The following is a 20,895-nucleotide window of genomic DNA, read 5'->3' as shown; positions in this document are numbered from 1 at the left end:
TATTTTTAGTTTCTGTTTCTTTTTTTATGTTCTTTTTTCAAAATTTCACAACTTTGCGAAATTTGTTCGCAGATTTAAGAAAAATGTTCATATTTTCAAAAAAAATCATGAGTTTCAATAAATGTTCCTATTTAAATATTGTCCATGTTTTTAAATTTCGTTTGCATTCGAAAAATGTTTAGGAATTTCAAAAAGTGTTCCAGCTTTCCAAATTTGTTCACAAATTTATAAAATTTTCAAGTTTTCAAATTTTGTTCACAAATTAAAAAAATGTTCGTAAATGTTTGGGAGTTCGAAAAATGTTCCGGTTCCAAAATTTGTTCGCAAATTTCAAAAATGTTCATATTTACATGTTTTATTCGGAGTTTTGAAAAATGTTCCGTTTCCAAATTGTTTGCAAATTTAAAAAATGTTCGTTTTTTCCAATTTTGTTCTGGAGTTTCAAAAAAGTTCACGTGCAAAAGTTGTCCGTGTTGCCTAATTTTGTTTTAAAATTTGTAAAATTGTTCATGTTCAGTTTTTAGGGTAGTTTAAAAAATGTTTCCGTTCTAAAAATATGTTTGTGTCTCCAAAATTCGTTTGTGTGTTTTTAAAATGTTTGAGTTTTTTCAAAATTTGTAAAGAAAAGCTAATAATGTTCGCGTTTGATAAAACATTCATGTTTTGTTTTCAAAAAAAAGGTTTTGTGTTCGAATTTTTGAGAAACGTTCGGAACGGCGTTTGAGATTTCTTAAGGTTTTGCAATGTTCTATGATCAAGAAAGCTAGCTAGCTCAATTGGTTCGAATCGTATGCTCGGAAGCAGCGGGTCTAGCGTTCGATTCCTGGCATCACATCTTTTTCTATTCCAGCGTGATCTACTGTTCGGGAGAGAGATGGGCCGGCCCAGTCCATTGATCTCCTATGCGATCGCTCGACTGCTTGACGCAGAGAGCGTCAAATAGGAGCTCCCGGGTGGGGGAGGGGCGGGGGCGCAGGGACTCGTGGCGCGTACGCCAAGGGGTAAAACAAAAACGGGAAAGAGTAGTGAGATCCCAAATAACCTGCTGCCCAACCGCCGGTGGCTTTTGGGGGATTCGCGGGTAGGGCCAAGCGCGCGTGCGCATTTCGAAACTTCGAAACAGGCGGCGCCGCTTGCCGCCAGTTCTTCGCGACGAGATCGTGCAGGCCGGCCCATGGATATCACGGGGTTTGAGCAGGCTTTGAGCCAGCTGCAAGAATACACTTATACTCCCTCTAGGAAAATCCTACTTGATGCTAACCGTGTCAAAATGTCGAGCATTCGCACATGCGATTCGCGGGTAGGGCCAAGCGCGTGTGCGCATTTTGAAACTTCGAAACAGGCGGCGCCGCTTGCCGCCAGTTCTTCGCGACGAGATCGTGCAGGCCGGCCCATGGATATCACGGGGTTTGAGCAGGCTTTGAGCCAGCTGCAAGAATACACTTATACTCCCTTTAGGAAAATCCTACTTGATGCTAACCGTGTCAAAATGTCGAGCATTCGCACATGCGACCCCCCACGAGCTCGAGAGTTGGGCCGGCCCACTCCCCCACGGTGAGGCCGCCGGTTTTGGGAACCTTCCAGAAGGTTCCCTGACTCAGTTTTTTTATTTTTATACCAGTTTTATGGTTTTCTTTTGTTTTTAGTTTCTCTGTTTGATTTGTTTTTTTTACGTTTTTTGTTTCTTTTTCTTCTTTCTTTTCCTTTTTTCTGTTTTCATTTTCTATTTTCGTTTCTTTTGAAAATTGTTCTGAAATTTCAAAATATGTTTGTGTTTCTCAAAATGTAAAAATTTATAAATTTTTGTGCTCATAAAAATTGTTCATAAATTTAAAAATATTCGGATTTTTCAAAACAAATTGGGCATTTGAAAAGATGTTCTTGTTTTTCAAAAAAAGTGTTTGGAATGATTTTGTTCAAAATTTTCAAATTTTTTAGAAAATGTTCATTTTATGTTTATTTTTTATTTTTCTAGCTTTGAAATTTAATTTTATTATTAATTTTGTTCAGATTTTCAAAATATGTTCCTCTTATCAAAATTTGTTCGGACATTCAAAAAATGTGCAGGAATTCCAAAATAATGTTCATGTTTTTTCTAAATTCAAAAAATGTTCCTATTTTCAAAATTTGTTCACAAATTGTAAATATGTTCACGGTTCCAATTTTTGGTTTGGGATATGATAAAAAGTTCCACTTTTCAATTTTTGTTCATAGCTTCCAAAAATATTCGTAGTTCAATTTTTTTTGTTCGGAATTTCATGACGATTTTCATTTTTTCAAAAATTCGAAAAATGTTTACTGTTTCAAAATTTGTTCAGAATTTCATAATTTTTCATGTATTCAAAAAAATACTCCTATTGTTGAAAATGTGTTCAGAAATTCAGGACATGCTTGCGTACTTTCAAAACGTATGCTAATTTGAAATTGTTTAGAAATAAAAAAATGTTTCCATTTTTTTAATTTGAGCACCAATTTTAGAAATGTTTGAGTTTCAAAAAAATGTTTGTATATTCAAAAAGATATCCAAATTTTAGGAAATGTTCCTGTTTGTTTGAAATATCATAGATTCAAAGATTGTTCGCACTTTCCCAAAATGATCATGTTTTTCAAAAATTGTGCAGAAATTAAAAAATGTTCGCATTTAAAAATTTGTTCAGGGTTGAAGTTTTTAAAAATTATCCAGAAATCTAGAAATGTTCCAGTTTTCAAATTTTGTTCACAATTTATAAAATGTTTGCACTTTTCAAAATATCCTACATTTTGTTTGCGTTATTTAGAAAATGTTTGGGTTTTCAAAACAAATTGCCTTCGAAAAAAGCACTATCAAGGGATCTTCGGTTCGACCCCTCATTGGGACTTTAGCTTTTGTGAATCTTTTACACTTTTGCCGCTGTCGACAGTTTCTTTTCGAGTTGCGCTGTGAATTTAACAGAAAACCTGGTCAAGCGCAGTCGCTATCACATCACGCTCATTACAAGCAAGGTGGAGGTTCGAATCCTAGCACTAGCGCATTTCCTTTTGTTTTTTTCCCTTTTTTCAGTAATTCGATATCAAAAAGTTCTACAATTTCAGAAAAAGTTGCTAATTTTAATAAAACAATAACGATTTCGAAACGTATTCATGATTAGAGAAAAATGCTCAGGAATTCGAAAACTGTTCACGAATTTGTAAAAGATGTCCACAAACTCAAGAAATGTTCATGATTTTGAAAAAAATCATGATTCAAAAAAATGTTCGCTAATTCAAAAAAGGTTTGTGAATTTGAAAAAAATGTTCATAGTTCAAAAAAAATGCTCGCTAATTTGAAAAATGTTCACAAATTTTGGAAAAACGTTCACTAATTCAAAAAATGTTCGTGCATTTGAAAAAATGTTCATGATTCAAAAAAAAGTTTGCTAATTAGAAAATATTCACGAATTTGAGAAAAATGTTCACGATTCAAAAAAAATGTTCGTCAATTTGAAAAAAATGTTTGCGATTCAAGAAAATGTTCGCTAATTCAAAAAACGTCCACGAATTTGAAAAGAAAATTTCATGATTCAAAAAATATTTGCTAATTCGAAAAAATTTCATGATTCGATAAAAATCACTAATTCAAAAAATGTTCACAAATTTGGAAAAAATGTACAAGATTTTGAAATTTTAGTCTATAGTTTTAAAATGTTCATTATTTAGAAAAAATGTCCATGAATGTAAAAACATGTTCATGACTTAAGAGGATGTTCACAAATTTCTAAAAAATGTTCAAAAATTTAAGAAAGTGTTCACAATTTCAAAAAAAATCGTGAGTTAAAAAAGTGTTCAAGGTTACAAAAAAATGTTCATGATTTTGGAGAATGTACACCGATTAGTAAAAATAAAACCACGGTTTTGAAAAAATGTTCATCATTCCAAAAAAAAGTTAAAGACTTAAAAAATAAATCACAAATTAATAGATTTTCGGAAATTGGGAAAAATGAGTAAAAATGAAAACATATAAGTAGAGAAAGAAAAAGAAAGCAGAAAAAGAAAAGGAAAAACGAAAAACCTGGTTCAGGGAAGGTTCTAGAACCTTCCCAAACCGGTTTGGGGTGAAACCCTGAAATGGGCCGGCCCATGTTAACAGCAGCGAGCAAGGGGTACGCGTTACGTCGCTCCCAGGCGCGATACGCGCCGTATAGAAATCCAGGGCTGAGCTCTCGATTTGGCACGATGTTCCGTACCTCCATGGGCCTCCTTTTTTGACTAGTAATCGTGTACGTGCAAATGCATGTATTGATTAATGCAAAAATAATGTTGCACATATTAATTTTCATTCAGTTTTCCAGCTATATAATGAGTACACATAAATTTCCAGTGATAAAAAAAATGTACAATACTATCAAGCTTGTTGTTCCCTGTTTCTTGCCTCGAAGGTTTTGTCTCGTTACAACATTCCATCAAATACAAAAGATACTAATAGACAAGTCTTTGCCTGTCGAAGGAAATTGCGTAGCTAAAAATAATATATATGCAGTACAAACAATATATTGATAGAAACCAGAACTGAATTATTTCAAGTGTTCATGGAACACAACACCCATTTCTACACTTCTCTTGGGGCTGCGAAAATGAAAACAAAACAAAGAGGCTTATTCCAGTCTGGTCAGGAGATCATATTTGGACTACAAAATTGAAACCCTAAGTTCGAACTGTCGGGAAGTCCATGTCTCCCTGATAACAAGAAGACAATGCAATCTCACATCTTCTCAACGTCCCAGATAAAGAAACTTCATAGTGTAGCAAAAATTTGTTTGCTCCATCGGCAATCGCATAGATGCAGAAAACAAGTTGGCCAATCCATCAGCATGAAGAAAATTCACATTGTTAAGAATTTGAATGGTAGAAAGGCAATTTGATGAAAGTGATCAAAATGAATGCACATGGTAAACCCTATAGACAAATCTAACAACTTGCGATGAACACATAGGCCAAGATAGCAAAAACAGTGAGTCCATCAGAACATTTTCTATAACATCAAATGAGAAACATAGATTGTAACTCATACAAATAAACAACCTGGTAAAGTTTCTGTCGGCTGGTCATCTAGATTTACCTATCAGCATTTTTTCTACAAATTAATCGTGTTCTAGATAATTGTCTTCTTTTCACAGGAAATGCTAGCTTGCGATAATGTTCTGCATAACCTTGAATCCACTGCATATTTTTTACAGCTTGAATCCTTTGTATCCGAATAATGCATAGAAAAGCAAATTATACACTTAACCTGGATCGGTGATGGTAAAGCTACGCAATGGTAGAAAGAAATATCACTTCACTCTTCGGTTTCATTCATACAGTAAGCTTAGTCAGATTATTTCCCTTATCATAGATTCATTTTGGCTTATATACAACAATCTAAGCACAAATCTAAAAGCTGAGAGAGGACTTACCGATAAATCATAACAAGCTCAATCGAAACATGGAAATTGCAAAATATCATAGGAAAATGTTTTTAGCAGAAAAAAATCCATGCCAATTTAGAAGATAACTCAACATTGTTCAGTTATGGTCATATGTCAATATATATAATCAGTAAGTACGGAAACTCTACCTATTATTAAATCTTCCTTCAGTAAGATCCCTCCAGTGTTGTGAACACAACAATATAGAAGCTAGAATAAGAGAAAAGGGTAATTAGGGAAACTGCAAAAAATAATCACACCGCTACATGATCTTGGAGAGAACAAATGTGAACACCACATAGCGAGGAAACTCTCTTGATGAATATAATACTTATTGTTTAATATTAAGATGTCCTCGACAGCGGCGACGGCGGCACCTCCGGCTAGAAGAGGGTGGCACAACTCGGGGTGGGTGAGCTATGGCATCGAGCGAGTACATGACTCTCCCGACTATACTTACATGTTCAGCAGCACTCACTGTCAAACAAATATATATTAAGATTTCAGGTCATCAACGCATACATGAAATTCGAGAAAACAAACTCATGAAATAAACTGATAAAATGATGGATAATATAAAACTTAGACAATTGCAGTTGTGAGGTAATCAGGAAAAGATGCAAGCATGTCACATACCAGGGCAGTGGCTGTAGACAACCTCCTAGGCTTCTTGTCCTATCTTTTTTCCTCACAAGCTCCACATAATCACTTCACTGAACCAAGAAATGAGATCACCTATTGATAGTTAAGCATGATTTTCTGATCATCAACTCACTTGTTAGGTTAAAAATATTTATAAAGATGATTATTAGATCAGCATGCCTTGTTTCTTGCCATATTGGTGGCAGTTGGAGGCTGATACTTGTGATGTGCAGTTAAATGATTTAAGGGGGACTTGATTTGATGCCTATGTCTGACTATATCCGACAATGGATACTGAATAATCGCATCATATTTTGAGATAGCAGTAAGGTGGCATTATCATAATACTTTAGCTTATTTACCAGATTACATTAGTTGCAAAATATTTACCTGTCTACAACAGGAAATCCTATCTGTATCAGTATTGATGGAGCTAACGCTAAACAGTATAATCAACATGCGTAGTTGAGAGCCTTCTTCCTCTCATTCCATGTTATACATGCTTTTATCCTGAAGTTAAGTTCTAATCAACAGTAAAGTTGGTGGTGTAGAAAAAACAGGATCAGGTGTATACGTCCAATTTCAAACCACAACAGGGCCTACAAGGAGGGAATTAGCTAGGAAACGGAAGAAGCCTGAAAGGTAATCTTGATTAATTCTAAAATGGCAGACCATTATGGATGCCGGCGAGCTGCCTGAAAGAACGTGAATATTGTTCATTGCAAAAATTCAGAAATTTGTCATTCAGTAATGGAGCACACATATGCCAGCGATCCAGACAGAGAACACGCACAAGCAGAACACCCACGCAGAGCACGGACGCACATAGTGGTAGACACACACGGAGAGGGGAAGGAATCCATACCAGAAAAAACCAAAGGGAGGCTCGCTCAGCTGGTTGGGGAGGCAGAGGTCCGCCGACACGTCGAGCCAAAGGTCCGTCATTCCGCCGTCACGTCGGGAAACAGGTAGAGGCGGCACAAGTCGAGGCGGGGGTCCGCCGGCGCGTAGAGAAGGCGGTCGCCAGTCAGCCGGCACGTCGGGAAAGAGGTGGTCAGGCGGAGGTCGTCCGGCGCGTGGAGGCGGAGGTCCACCGGTCCGCCGGCCCGCCAAGTCGCCCAGTCAGCATGCGAGGATGGTCGGGGGGGGCAGGGGCCGTGCGGGATTTGCAGACGGCGACGAGGACGAAGGAATGCCAGGGCCCGCTGCTGCTGCGGGCGCCGACGAGGATGGGCTATTCCGGACGGCGGCGACGACAGAGGGGCAGCAAAGGAGCGCTGGCGGCGGCGCGTGGGTGGATGGTGGCCGTGTTCCTTTTTTGGTGAACTGTTCGCTCGAGGTGCGCGTGCGTGGATGGTAGCCGCGTTCCTCTTTTTTTAACTGTTCGCTCGAGGTGGGGAGCATGCGCACGCGATGGGAGAGCGGCGGCGGTAATGGCATGGTGGGTAATTAAAGTGTAAAACGCGTTTAGTATGCTGGAGGGATGTAGACCATCAGATTGTAGGTTTCGATGGATAGGATGATCTGGTTCTCCGTCCTCTTTTTCTTTTATAGTGATAGTAGATAAAGAAATAGTAGTACAAATCTAGCCCACAACTAATCTAGAAAATATAAAAATAAATCTAGCCCACGATTAGCAAAAGGAGCAAGAGTTCCCACGATTCCAAACCGGGCAACTCGCTCGCTCGTCGCCGCCATCATCGATGCCCTGCGACGCGTGCGGCTGCGCTTGCGGCCAGGCGCGTGAGGAATCAGAGTTCGCGGCGTCACTGCTGGACGCGGAAACGGCACCCGACGGAGACAGCGCAGCGGCGCCATCGACGGGCTTCTCCATCCCCTGGGAGACGGTGAGGAGTCCGTTCGTTACCTCGAGCCTCGAGGAGGAGAAGGCCAAACTCACCCGGTGCCTTTTCCGGGTAAGTTCATCCTGAATGTGACCGCTGTATTTGTATTCTTAATACTAGTGTTTGGGGCGCCACCCGGTGGCACCGCCTAAGAGAAAGTTTGTGCGGTGCTAGGTAAGGTGACGCCCTATCCATGGAATTTTAGCTCTGATTGATAACATGCATGCATGCACAACTGATGCATTACATACAATGCTCCTTTTCATCAAAAAGTGAACCAAATTCAGCAAATAAACAAGCAATTCTTCAAACATTCTGTTGGCAACCATTCAACATAATTCCATAAACGACAAATATAATTTTCTACACAGATCTTATGTCAACTGTTTACTAACAATCCTAGGCATGATGGTGCACTGCCTGGCATGTTGCTGCCCATTTAGCTGACTTGTTTGGTCTCTAAGAGGCTTAGTGCACATGTATATGTATTGCAACAGAGAAATTATAAGTTCAGAACAACTTAAACTGGTTGTAGAGATAATGCGGACCACCCATTATAGTTTTTTCTTGCATATGTTTGTATTTATATTATAGCACAAGAAAGAAGACATACAGAGATACAGCCGGATGGCATGGAAAATGCATTACAGATAACTCTTATTACTGTCACCGCGCTACACTGTTCCGATGCTCGCCTTCCTCATCGCCTACTCGAGCAGCTGCTCGTCGGCGCCATCATTGACTCGCTATTGGAGTAGTATTCAATGTAGACCATGTCCCTCTCGTGGGTGTCACAGAAGTAGTGGTCATCCACGTAGACGTGGACCTTGGCAATGACTGACGCTGCACTCCATAGAAAATTTGGCAGGTCTACATACCTCAAACGGGATAAAGAAATCAGCTTCTTCTATCAAAGGTCAGACCATGCGACAAATATGAAATAACAGGGCATGCCATCCATGCTACTCCAGATTATGTATGCTTACAAGCAAGAGGTTCATGTTCTCAGAATCGATCCAATTCAGCTATTTTCATGAGTTAATATATCTCATAGTCATGGATGAAATAATGTTGATAGCAAATTACTCTTATTGACTACTGATGATGTTGTGCTATGGGTATTTAATGATCAGTTACCAATGCAAATTGGCTGTAGCTTCCATGTCTTCTCCAGTCTCCTCTGAAGGTAACTTCTTTAGAAGAGGAGCAAAGCCACCAAAAAGGCTGAAAATTCGCCAGCTTTGGCATCACCTTGCAGTAGCACATAAGCTATTTTTGTACTGAGACCTACCAGTCAAATTCAGCATAGAAAAATTAACAAGGAAATGTTGTTATAAACTGGACCAAATTTCTCAAAGGTCTTTAGCTAGTAATTCATTGGAGTTGATATCTTCAACTGTATATTGTTTGGCATCTTCTTGGCATTATTACAAACTCTGGATGATACTACAAATGGGAGGTATGCTTTAAATTCACTAAGATTAGAACTTTCTCCATCAAGGAGAAGAAAGCAACCCCTAAAAAGTGAAGGAATGTCAGAGCATAACAAAGGTTGTCACTGATTACATCAAATATACCAAAATATTGAAATTTAAATTTTGATGCTAGAAAACGGGCAACATTAGACAACTGAAATCCATATTAATCATAAAAACCAGTAGCATTTATTCTTACATAGTTGGATTATGAAAACCCAACATTACAGAAATGAGATAACACATTAAGATGTACTCTCATTTCAATAATCAACTTAGCACAGTCACATAGTAATATAGTAAGGAGTTCACAGGGACATAGTTCATGCAATCAAGTGATCATGCCTAGATGGATATGCAGGCATAAATTATTGCACTAACAACGGTCCTGGTTTCCCCAGTGCACATGCATCCTGAATCTTAAAAGGGCAATTCCCAAAAAATTGAATCTACATCGTGAAACAGAAATATCTCGTGAAACAATATCTTAATATACTTTGTTTAGATCCAATAGATCAATATCTGATTCTGTCAGATTTCGAATTAATTTCCTCGTGAAACAGAAACATTCTTGTACCTTTTGCCAATCTTACTTTGCTAGGAAAGAATAATCGAATCCGTTTGGGCTATTGCTAGAACAATATATTTGTTTGTTTGCTTAGACTCAGAACATAAAATTAAAATTTGATTTGCATTCTTTTTTTCATAAGGTGAATGTTTATTCACAGAAGGTTCAAGTGGATTTAATTCTGAAATTGATCTAGATTTTTCTCTCTGTTGGAACCAGGGAACTCCTGCTCCATTTTACTAATCAGGACAATAAGAATAAAAGACAGAGCACCATGCGATGATCGATCATTGAGCAACCATCAGTGCAGAGCAGAGTTGGATAAGTATTGAGACCCTTAGATAATCAAAGATTCAGTACATGAATTTAGTCATACAGGAGAAAAATTAATCAACGTGAGGGGCTTGTGAGAGCAAGTGAGCAAGAACATACCACTGTGAGCTCTTCTCCATCACTGCTTTTCTAGCATTTCCGGCTTCCACCGCAATAGAGGAGGTGGACATCGCGGACCATAAGATACGTCAGTTTCATATGGTCCTAAACCATTAATCCTCTGCTGCATAATGTGTTTCTTCTTGTGACCCTTTTGCGACAATAAATAAGTAGAAGCTGCGCCTTCATCCTCCTCATAGCCATTGTCCTGAGCTCTCTTCGAAACAAAATATAGAAGGCTAAAACATTAGTAAGAGCATGAGATACATGCAAATACGATAGGAAGAAATTGAGGTAGTATTGATAAATAATACATACAACAGATATCTCATAATCTTAACTGAGTGCAGTGTTACCAATTTTCTGCAGTTATTAACTCTGTTAAATATATTTCCACAAATAAAGTGTTGAATAAAAAAATTAAACTCTGGCGCTGGGTGATGTCTAAAAAACAAATATGTCTACAAAACTCCTCTTAGCATCCAGGCAGTATAGAACTTCAAAACGTGAACTGAATATAACCAGACAATGAGACAGAAATTCGCAGAGTTTTCTCATATAGTTATGGAAGCTATTGAAGACCTCCACGACCAGTAATTTCGACCATGCAAGCAAAGCCTTAAATGCCTTTTTTTGCTAATTGCTTAATTATATGTGTCTGTCCATTGTGTGGATCAATACAGTACTCCAGTAAAAGGTAAAACAAGACGGAATATACAAATTATGTTCTTTATGTTGCTTACACTAATATTATTTTTAGAGATCAATGCCAACTTCAGTTCCATGGGATGACTCTCAATGCCAAGTTCAGTACTCTCATGGAATTGAAGTCAGAGTATACAATATTGTCCAAGGGATGTCCAAAATGCTAGTTTCAGTTCCATGACATATAACACAAATGATACAAGTCCAACAGGGCTTGAGAGAAAATACAGTAATCAAACACAGAAATGCACAGCCTAGAAATATGTAGAAGCATTCATCAAATAAGTAGTATGAAAGTTTGCACTATATCATGATATCACCGAAATCCTATGAAGCAGTACCAGAGTCAATCCTATGAAGTACCAAAGTTTTTCTTATGGACTTCTAGTGAAGCACTTTATTCTAAAATCCCAATACAACAACTCTTTATAATAAAATTCTTTTGTCAGATAAGCAAGCTCCCCTTTATGCTAACTACAGGGTATCAGTAAATCAGTACAATCACACTGGTGGAAATAAAGAATAGAGGACTTGACTCATATCCAATGCAAAATAAGAATGTTTGGATCACAGCCAGGCCGTATTTGGCCATCCAAATCAGCCCATCCCACATCTGATAGAAGGGAATCAAGCGATAGTGAGCACATGAAAAAAAAGTTATTAAGATCTCGAACATAACCTCCTGTGAGCGCCATGACGGACGAGAAGAGGGTGAGCCGCTGGTCACCGAAATAGCAGCGGCGCAACCACTGCGGGCGGCGGCGATTGGTAATAGACCACGAGGAACGGCGCCGCCGCTCGTGGCGTCTGCAGCTTTCGCCGCATCTAGCTCTGCACATACTGACACAATGCATCAGAAGAGACAAATGAAACCATAAGATCTAAAATACTATCAATAGAGCGCCAATATGCAGAAACATCCAAATCACCTTGTAAACATCCTCTTTACTAAGTATAATATTTGGGTTTTGAATTGCTTCATCGTCGCTGCTGGCATCACTATCATCCTCTTGCTCAACATTTTCATACCCAATGAGCAATGAAATAGCACCTGTCATAAGCCTGCATGTAGAATACACTTGTTTAGATGGGAAGCAACCAACAGTAGACACCTACATTTCCTTACAAAAATCCACCTCGAAGAAGGATGGAAACAAACATCGCATATAGCATTTGATGTGCAGTAATCAAACTAGACCCTTCGACGGTGAAGATCACATAGGATAGTAAAAGCCCTCTTATTTTGCTCTCGACTCTTCCTCGCCCTGAGAAACAGGACATAATCAGATAAGGTGGGAAACGGTCTCAAGTGTGTGCTTACTAGCTACAATGTTAAGCGCAATAATTCTTATCAAACCAAGTGTAAGATGTTGCAAACCTGCACTAATTTAAAAAGGATGCCTTGCAGTTTGCGATTCTTGGCTTCATTCGTGTGCTTCTGAATCATCCTTCTGATGCTGTAGATTGCTAGTCCCCCTTTTGGATATAAAAAAAGACTTGTAATGTGGTAATCATACAGGGATATTAACATGGGGGTGGGGAATCAGAACCATAAAGAAACACTCTAAAATTGTGCTCCTCTTGGATAGACACATTTGATGTACCTAAGGATCCAAATCGAACATAGTCATGATGGTATGACCTGGTCTACAAAAGAATCAAAGACTTGATATTAGTTATCATCAGCAGGCACCATTAATTAGCTTACACAAATAAATGAGCATATGTAAAAATCATTTACTTCATCAATCCTAGATGCAAAATAGATATAAAGATTTGTTTACCTTCTGAATCTATCAGGACCTGACCATCCTATGGACTACAGATCCTGATCCAAACTGTAATTTTCTTCCTGGAGGAGGCTGCCCACCAATTGTTTTGATGTTACTTTGCAGCTAAATTTAGTGCAGCTTCAATCAGCTCCTGAAGTTGGCCTTGTTCCTAGATTGCAGAACTGTTATGATAAAACAAAGTGTCAATCATCTCTTATCAGATGTAGAGAGACGTACAGAAACCAGCGACAAGGGGAAGTAAGAAGTTGCCACAGAAGTAGAGTAAGAAAGTGCTCCTACCGGATTTCACTGATGCCTAAGAGTATGACAAGGCCGCATCGCGCCGCCGCCTCCCGTGCGGCAGATCCAACCACCGACGCCTTCTCCGCCAGCTCTGTGCCACTGCCGGCGCTCGCGTGGCTTGGAGATGGAGACGAGAAAGACCCGCTGCGAGCTGCTCCTGTCGGATGTGATGGTGGCCGCGGCAGCCGCGCCGGCGATGGGTTCCAGATGGAGACGAAGTCGTTGCTGAGCCCGCCAGCGAGGAGGGGGTCATGCTCGTGACGGCGGTACCCGCCTTCTAGCCTGGGGCGGCCGTGGGGATAGGCTGGAGGAGAAGGTATGGTGGAGGTGGGTTTGGCGGCGCCGGCGGAACCCTAGCCGCCGGTCGGGTGGAGATAAGGGCATCTCCAGCCGCGTCCAGGAAGGTCTCCTCAGGCGTTTTTTTTTGCGCCGGCGCCGAAAAATCGGCCCAGTCACGCTCCCAGGAGCCCGATTTTCGCCAGCTTGGGCCGAAAACAGCGTCGACGGACCCAGGCCGAACTCGGCGCGCTGGGAGGCGCGCGCGAAACAGCCGCGGGCCCGCCGCGTCAGCGACTCTACCCTCTTCTCGCCCCTTCGTCGTCCTCATCGCCTCGTTTCCCGCGGCGAATCAATGCCAAAGCTGCCGCACTGCCGTGCCGGTCAGCCTGCGCCATTGATGCCTCACGGGCGGCGCAGTGAAGACCGGATGACGCGCGTCCCTCGCCCTCCCTCGCCCGTCACGCGTACTCACGGCGGCTCGCGCACGGGCGGCGCCTCGGCCTATATAAGACGCGCCCCAGCGCACTCGGCGACTCGTACTCTCTCGCTGTCGTCGTTCCTCCCTCTCCCCTCTCTCGCCGTCGTCGTTCCTCCCTCTCCTCTCTCTCGCCGTCTCCAGCACCCATGGCCGAGCGCTTCCCAGGCGACGGCGCGGCAGCGAACGGCTTCGGCCGCCGCCATCTTCACGAGAGCGAGACTCGCCTTCTTTTCGAGGCCGAGTATCCGGTCCCGCCGGACATGCGGGTACCCGAGGCGTGGAGGATCAGCGCTGGCGGCGTGCCGGTGCCCCCGATACCCACCGGCGCGGCGCGGCGTGCGGAGATCGCACGCATCCGCTCGTCCCTGCCGCGTGCGGCAAGGGAGGGGCCATGGTACGTCCCCGACAGCCCGCTCTGGGAGCCCTACTTCCGCCGCCGTCACGCCGAGCAGCTCGAGGCCACCAACGGCGTCGAGCCCTCCAGCAGGCTCAACGCCGTCGGCCGGCGTCGGTGGTGGGGTATGCCCGGGCACACGTTGGAGGCCGTCCTCGAGTACATCGAGGGCGGCAACATGCCGCGCCTCGAGTACCCCGCTCCCCCATCCTTCACACGCTGCCGGGGAAGCTCCTGGACCCCGAGGCGCATGGAGACCGGGGGGTCCTCCTCCTCGTCCGGCGGCTCCCCCTGCCTCCACCTCCGCCCCATCAAGCCGGAGCCCCAGGGCGCGCCTATCAGCACGCGCACCCGCAGCTCCGGCGTCCGCATTGGCGACAACGCCTCCCCCACCGGCCGTTTCGTCCTCGTCGAGCCCAAGTCGGAGCCCAAGCCGGAGCACGGCCTCCCCGTGGAGTACGAGGAGATAGCCCGGCGTGGCTTCTCCGACGAGGACGCCCTGCGGTGGGCGCGGGACGACTACCTCCGCGACGAGATGGTCCGGCAGCGCCGGGCCCTAGAGGAGATCGCCGCCCGCAAGCGTGGGCGCGAGGACGAGCACGACGTCGTGGTCCTCGACAGGGACGACGACGACGACGCCCCCGGACCGTCCAACCCGCCGCGCCAACCAAGGGAGGGATGTAGCAGGGACGGCGGAGGCGTTGGCGGGGGCGACGACGACGACGACGGCGGTGACTACACGCGGTTCTACCGCCTCCTCGGCATGTTGAACCGCGTGAGCGGGCGGCGAGGCGGGCGGTGAGGGAGACGGCGGGGGTAGCCCGCGGTAGTTTTTCCTTTTTTTGTAAAGTATGTTTAAATTTGAACGAACTCGCCGATGTTTGCGTTAAATTTGAGTCGTGTTTGCGCCGTATTTAACTTTTTTAAAAACCCGTGGGAGGCGCGACTGGGGGGCATCACGCCCCCAGTGCGCGGTTTAGCGCCGGTGCGCCCCCAGGGGGCAATTTTTTGCCCCTCCTGAAGGGCCAATGGCTGGAGATGCCCTAAGGAGATGCGAGAGAGAGGAAGCTGCGTGGGATTGGACTGCTTTTGTCTCTCTTGTCCCCACCCGATGCGTTTTCTCTCCCTCTCTTGCACATCCAATTGGCTAGCACAAAGCTCTCTCGCCATTGGTTGTCATGCACAGTACGGGGGTGATGACGTGGACATGCCGAGGGATCGCTCGATCTCTCTTTGTCTCCTAGCGATCCAACGTGGTATTGTTTTTGATAATCATATGATCTTATTTTTCGGAAAGATTTTCCATTGATTCATCAAACACCATACACGATGGCAATAAAAAGAACGCTAGAACTATAAATCCAATGTTTATAGATCATCTAGCAACGACTATAATCACCATAGCGAGCCAAAGTCATGCCACCGTCGTCATCCCTCTCTTATCGGAACCTAATAGACCTTGTTGTAGCACTCAGTCGAAAAGTCATCATGCTAAGGACCTACACAACTAGTGCACGAAAAAAAAACGCTTCGCCCGACAAGCTCATGCGAAAAGGTGGCGAACCCTGGCACACACGCCCCCTCCAACCTCTTTCTTGCCGCCCCACCACTCTCGCCACCATCGGGCAAAACCCAGTCGGTGTAGGAAGCGTCGGAGCTCTCTTCCTCCTTAGTGGGTCCCCTGCATCATGGGATGCGGCAACCACCTAGAACCGCGGTGCTCGTGCAAGGCGAGGCGGCGATGTCGTGGACGGTTGTGCCAGTGGTGAGGGCGGCCGCTCATGCTGTAGTGGCTGTGTGGGCTCGACTGGTCGCGGGGCGGCGGGGGCTACGAGTGGCTGGTGCGGTGTGATTCCTGGCCGCGGCTATCATGGTGCGGCATAGCGCATGGGGGAGAGGGTGTCGGCGGCGGGGTAGTGCATGTGGTGCACGCCTGGGTTGGCCCGTGGCTCTAGTGTTGGGGGCTGCTCACGGTCATGGCTGCCATGGTGGCCGGTCTGGGTTGGCCAAATCTGGCGGCCTATGCTGCGGGTGCCCCGGGATGCTTGCAGGCGGTGGTTGCTCCCCTTTCCTGGGGGCTTGGCTTTGCTCTGTGTATGACAACGTCATGGTGGGAGCACCATGGTTGCACTTGTAGAACATGCCACTACAGTGGCTCGGGAGGCTGCGGGGTGCGGGTGGTGGTGATTCCTCCCTTCGCCTAGGTTCGGGCCAGTGGCATGGGATGGTCGCGCGGCGGAGATGGTCAGGACTTGGGAATCATTCTCAGGTCGATCAGATTGGTGCACGAGGCGGGTCGGAGCTCCTATTCCGCAGTAGGCGATAGGGGGCTCGGTCCCAGTGGTGCCCGCGGGCGGTGAGGTCTCTCTCCCTGTGGGTGCTGTGGTCGATGGTGGTGGTCAGGACATGGCTACTCCGTCAGGCTAATTGGCGTCGAAGGCCACGGGCTTCATCATGCGATCTTGCTCAGCGACGACCGTCGGTAGTCATGGGGTTGTGTCTTTCGTGGTCCCCCGGGAATGGCTAGAGACGCAGGCATGGGCGGCACCGTGGAGGCGTTGACCCATATTTTGTACGTAATGCCAGTCTATGTGTGAAAAAAGGCGCCTTCTACTCTTCCTACTGTAGTTGGTGCATCATGATGTGGGCGGTTGGTGATGTCTCGGACAAGAATGTCGGGGCGGCGGCCCGGGATGGTAGTCTACATGGTTGGCTCTCTGGCGAGTGCCATGCTTGTAGTGGTGGCTTTCCCTCTTGGTCGTGTGAGCGGCAAAGAGGTGTAGCGGCAGATAGCTTGGGCACACTCTCTATCATTGGTAGTGGCGTCACCCCGATACAGATTTGGGGCGATATGTTTTCGTCGCACTTGTCCTGGAGACTTTGTGGTGGCACCAGGGAGCTGTTGAGTGAAAGCTCTGTGCTTTGTCCCCGATGACGGCGACGCTTGCGGACACCACTCTCTTCTTGAAGACTTATTCGTGGTGTTCCTATCTGTGGCACGGTTTCGGGTGAAGACCCTTGTCCGGTGTGGACTCGGCAGCGGTGACACTTAGCATTGTATTCTCTCCTGAGGGGGTTGCCGTCAAGCTTAGGTGTTACTGGGCATGGCATGACGTTGCACTCAGATTTTCCTATGTCCCTTTAGGTAGTGTAGTCGTTTGCTTCCTGTGTAATCCAATTATTTTGGGATCAGCATTGTATGAGGATGACCTCACGACCTTATATTGTTTGGACATATTCTTTGTTCGGTTTTTGCTTTATCTATAATAAAGCGGGGCAGAAGTCTGTTTCGAGAGAAGGACCGGTGCACTAGAGCAGCAATTGTAGATAATGAAGAGAAGCGTATATCAAAGGATCCATCCTATAGACACATGAACGAAGACCGAATCCGCGCAGATCCACCGAAAACAAACACTGACGGAATCCCACAAGATTCACCGAAGACACACCTTCACACGCTCTTCGATGACGGAAGACGCACTGTTGGGACAAGGGCTAGGTGGGGAGAAGTTTATTCCATCTTCAGGGAGCCACCGCCACATTGCCTTTCTCAGCAAGACACAAACCCTAAACAGACTAAAAAACACCTAAAATCGAAGTAGAAGCCCTCCCACCAATAAGGGCCGGAATCTATCGTGCCTCCATAACCCTAAAACTACAGAAGTCGAGGCAGACGATGCAGGATACAAATCAGGAAAATCATCTCGGTTTTATTTTAAACAATTCCCACCCCTTTCTATTCGAAAAAAAACTACCCCCTTCAATTCCATTGTAATAGTAGTGCATGTCTACCGTTGTTTACCTGACAACAGAATCCACTCTAAAATCAACAAGCTCTTTGATCTAATATTGGTTTCTACTATATCAAAATCAAACTACACATAGTCAATTACCTCCTATTATAATCCGCGAATTCTAAGTTCTTTTCTTGCAAAAAGTTCTAGACTATTATTGTGTTGTACTCTAATCCTCCTCGATCATTAACTGGAGTGTGACATCTAATTACTGCGTGCATATATGCATTCTTGCAATGTGCTGTACTGACACTTTCCCCGGCTTTGCAGGCACTGTCGGTCCTACTGTGGTTGCTTGTTGTCGATTTATTTAAAGGACATGGTCGTTTGATATATTCTGTGGCCATATTGATGGCCTTTTTCATTGGCGCGATGTGGAGCACATTGGCGTGATGTGTCAAAGCCTTCCAAAACCACCAACATTGGGCCAATTGAATACATGGTCTATACTTTGGCTTAACTTGCTTTATTTTCTGCTCATTATTGGACATCCGATATGTCCCGCCTCCGTCAGACAAATCAATTTTCAGTCTTTTGTTTCTTCATCGATCTTGTGTCTGAACATATGTCGTGTTAATAATATATGTAAGACATTAAGCGCATGTCAGTGCGTTTATCGAAAGATTTATTCTGTTTAACCTAGGGGCTTATGTTGATGTATTCCAAAAATGCTGAGTAAAGCAATTGGATATGATTTGGTCAGGGGGTTGCTCTGCTCCAAGGAGTGTCAACAGCATGCCGTGTGCTGATCACACCATTTTTGTTGTTAGAATTATACTGTAGAATACAGTGTCCTTTGTCAAGTAATGCCCAGCCACCGGACACTGCAGGTCTGCAGCAGCGTAGCCACACGCACGAAGCAATGTCGCAGACCCCATCCACGCCGACACGTGACAAATTGTGCCAAACTCAATCTGATAACGCAACGCCGCCACCACGGCCTCGCCGCCTCACCGTTTCACTGCGCAGCCACACCACAATCGTGCAATCGACTTTGGCATACAGTACATTAGACCAACTCCACCGCGTGATCTTAAACGGACGCCCAATTTGACCGGATTTTGTCCCTTTGGATAGGGCGATAGAGAAGTGTTCAAGCCTGTCCTCGGATGCGGTAGTCATGCGCCCAGCACGCGACCACATCCGTTTGCCCCATTCTATCCGCCAGGCTAAAAGTGCCCATGTTTTCATATCAAAACTAGTTTTCACGTCCGAATATTAATTGTCTGAAAATAAAAATAGTTTTACAACACAATCGAAATTGTCTCTAATAAAATAATTTTACAACCAAATCGAAATTGTCTTGAATGAACATAAAATGAACCAATACATCTATTGGTTGCCAATATGATCCCACACGTGCTCAACCAAGTCATTTTAAAGATCCAAATGAGTGTGCCAATCACGCAGCTCACAATGGAATTGAACAAATTGTTCAAATGTGGCCGGTTCTTGGTGCAGGAGCTCAACATTTTCACATTGATGATCAAATCCTTGGTCGAAGATACTCTCATCACGCTTGTCCTCGACGATCATGTTGTGCATGATCACACAAGCACTTATCACCTTCCAAAGCTTCGTTTCATCCCATGATAGTGCAGGGTTCCGAATGATACCCCACCGAGATTGAAGCACACCAAAAGCACGTTCCACATCCTTTCTAGCACTCTCTTGCATTTGGGCAAATCTCTTTCTCTTCTCACCTTGGGGTTTCGAGATTGTCTTCACAAAAGTTGACCACTGAGGATATATACCATCAGCTAGATAGTATCCCTTGTTGTACTGGTGGCCGTTGATCTCAAAGTTGACAAGTGGGGAGTGGCCTTCTGCAAGCCTTGCGAAGACTGGAGAACGCTGCAGCATGTTGATATCATTGTGAGAACCTGCCATGCCGAAGAAAGAATGCCATATCCAAAGATCCTGCGAAGCCACCGCTTCTAATATGATAGTGCACGCTTTGACATGCCCCTTGTACTGGCCCTGCCAAGCAAATGGACAGTTCTTTCACTCCTGGTGCATACAATCTATGCTGCCAAGCATGCCTGTAAAGCCTCTAGCTGCGTTGGTCGCCAACAATCTCTCTATATCAGCGGCAGTTGGCTGCCTCAAGTACTCCGGGCCAAACACCTCGATCACAGCCTAGCAGAACTTGTACATTGACATCAGACATGTTGTCTCACTCATACGCACATATTCATCCACCAGATCGCCTGGAATTCCATATGTAAGCATGCGGATGGCTGCGGTGCATTTCTGGTAAGAGGAGAATCCAAGCTTGCCAAGGGCATCCGTCTTGCACTCGAAGTATGGGGCATGAGCAACCGCTCCCTCTCGGATACGATTGAACACATGCCTTGCCATTCGAAAACGGCGACGGAATTTATCCGGCTTGAAGAGCAGGGTGTTCGCAAAGTAATCGGCATAGAGCAGGGTGTGGCCTCTCTTCCTGTTGCGGTTCAGGTTGGGAGCATGGCCAGGGAGTGACCCCCTGTACCAAGAAAGCTGTCGTTGAATGTGGTCGTGAACGACCAGTGCAACCACCACAAGATCTTCATAATCCGACGACGAATCGTCCGATGAACAAATAAAGTGGTGGAAGAAAAACTCATCTTCACTGTCCATACCTTTGTGAGCAAAGTATCGAATACCTTGCGGTCGTGGTGGCAACGAGGTCGCGATGATCACCTTGATGCAGCAGGGGTGGTTGGCGGCCGGGTACTAGCCGCTCTGGAGCACTCGTCGAAAGCTGCCGCGGCCGCCGTGGTACGTCGCCAATGGTCGTATCC

The 20,895-nt window shown here is 44.6% G+C and overlaps 2 protein-coding genes and 1 long non-coding RNA gene across 9 annotated transcripts; 1 reads left to right on the top strand and 2 right to left on the bottom strand.

The window, feature by feature from the left end:
• The first annotated feature begins 7,337 nt into the window (after positions 1–7,337).
• LOC147974915 (uncharacterized) lies at positions 7,338–18,722 on the top strand. Its single transcript, XM_087517849.1, has 2 exons — positions 7,338–7,981; positions 18,380–18,722. Exons 1-2 carry the CDS (start codon positions 7,769–7,771, stop codon positions 18,500–18,502), a joined length of 336 nt encoding a protein of 111 aa, XP_087373975.1. The 5' UTR covers positions 7,338–7,768; the 3' UTR covers positions 18,503–18,722.
• On the bottom strand, positions 8,436–13,581 carry LOC125550844 (uncharacterized). Of its 7 annotated transcripts, none has more exons than XR_015600419.1 (10): positions 13,162–13,580; positions 12,874–13,043; positions 12,694–12,736; positions 12,468–12,565; positions 12,226–12,354; positions 12,019–12,151; positions 11,769–11,920; positions 10,385–10,601; positions 9,047–9,196; positions 8,436–8,779 (listed from the first exon to the last, which is right to left on the bottom strand). It is a non-coding gene; the product is annotated as an uncharacterized LOC125550844 (long non-coding RNA). The 7 variants fall into 7 exon arrangements; XR_007301942.2 differs by having other exon boundaries at positions 10,385–10,592; XR_007301943.2 differs by having other exon boundaries at positions 8,436–8,787; positions 10,385–11,920; positions 13,162–13,581.
• Positions 18,723–19,486: 764 nt separating the features above from the next.
• Positions 19,487–20,731, bottom strand: LOC147974914 (uncharacterized). The gene is made up of 3 exons (XM_087520196.1): positions 20,300–20,731; positions 20,131–20,248; positions 19,487–19,992 (listed from the first exon to the last, which is right to left on the bottom strand). The coding sequence occupies exons 1-3, from the start codon at positions 20,729–20,731 to the stop codon at positions 19,487–19,489; spliced, it is 1,056 nt and encodes a 351-aa protein (XP_087376322.1).
• Between the last annotated feature and the right edge of the window lie 164 nt (positions 20,732–20,895).

This window comes from Triticum urartu, chromosome 4A, assembly GCF_056163025.1.
Source record: "Triticum urartu cultivar PI428250 chromosome 4A, HENAU_Tu73, whole genome shotgun sequence".
In the NCBI taxonomy this organism is placed as follows: domain Eukaryota; kingdom Viridiplantae; phylum Streptophyta; class Magnoliopsida; order Poales; family Poaceae; genus Triticum; species Triticum urartu.
The sequence above is the reverse complement of the archived record's forward strand: the minus strand, read 5'-3'. Positions and strand labels throughout refer to the sequence as shown.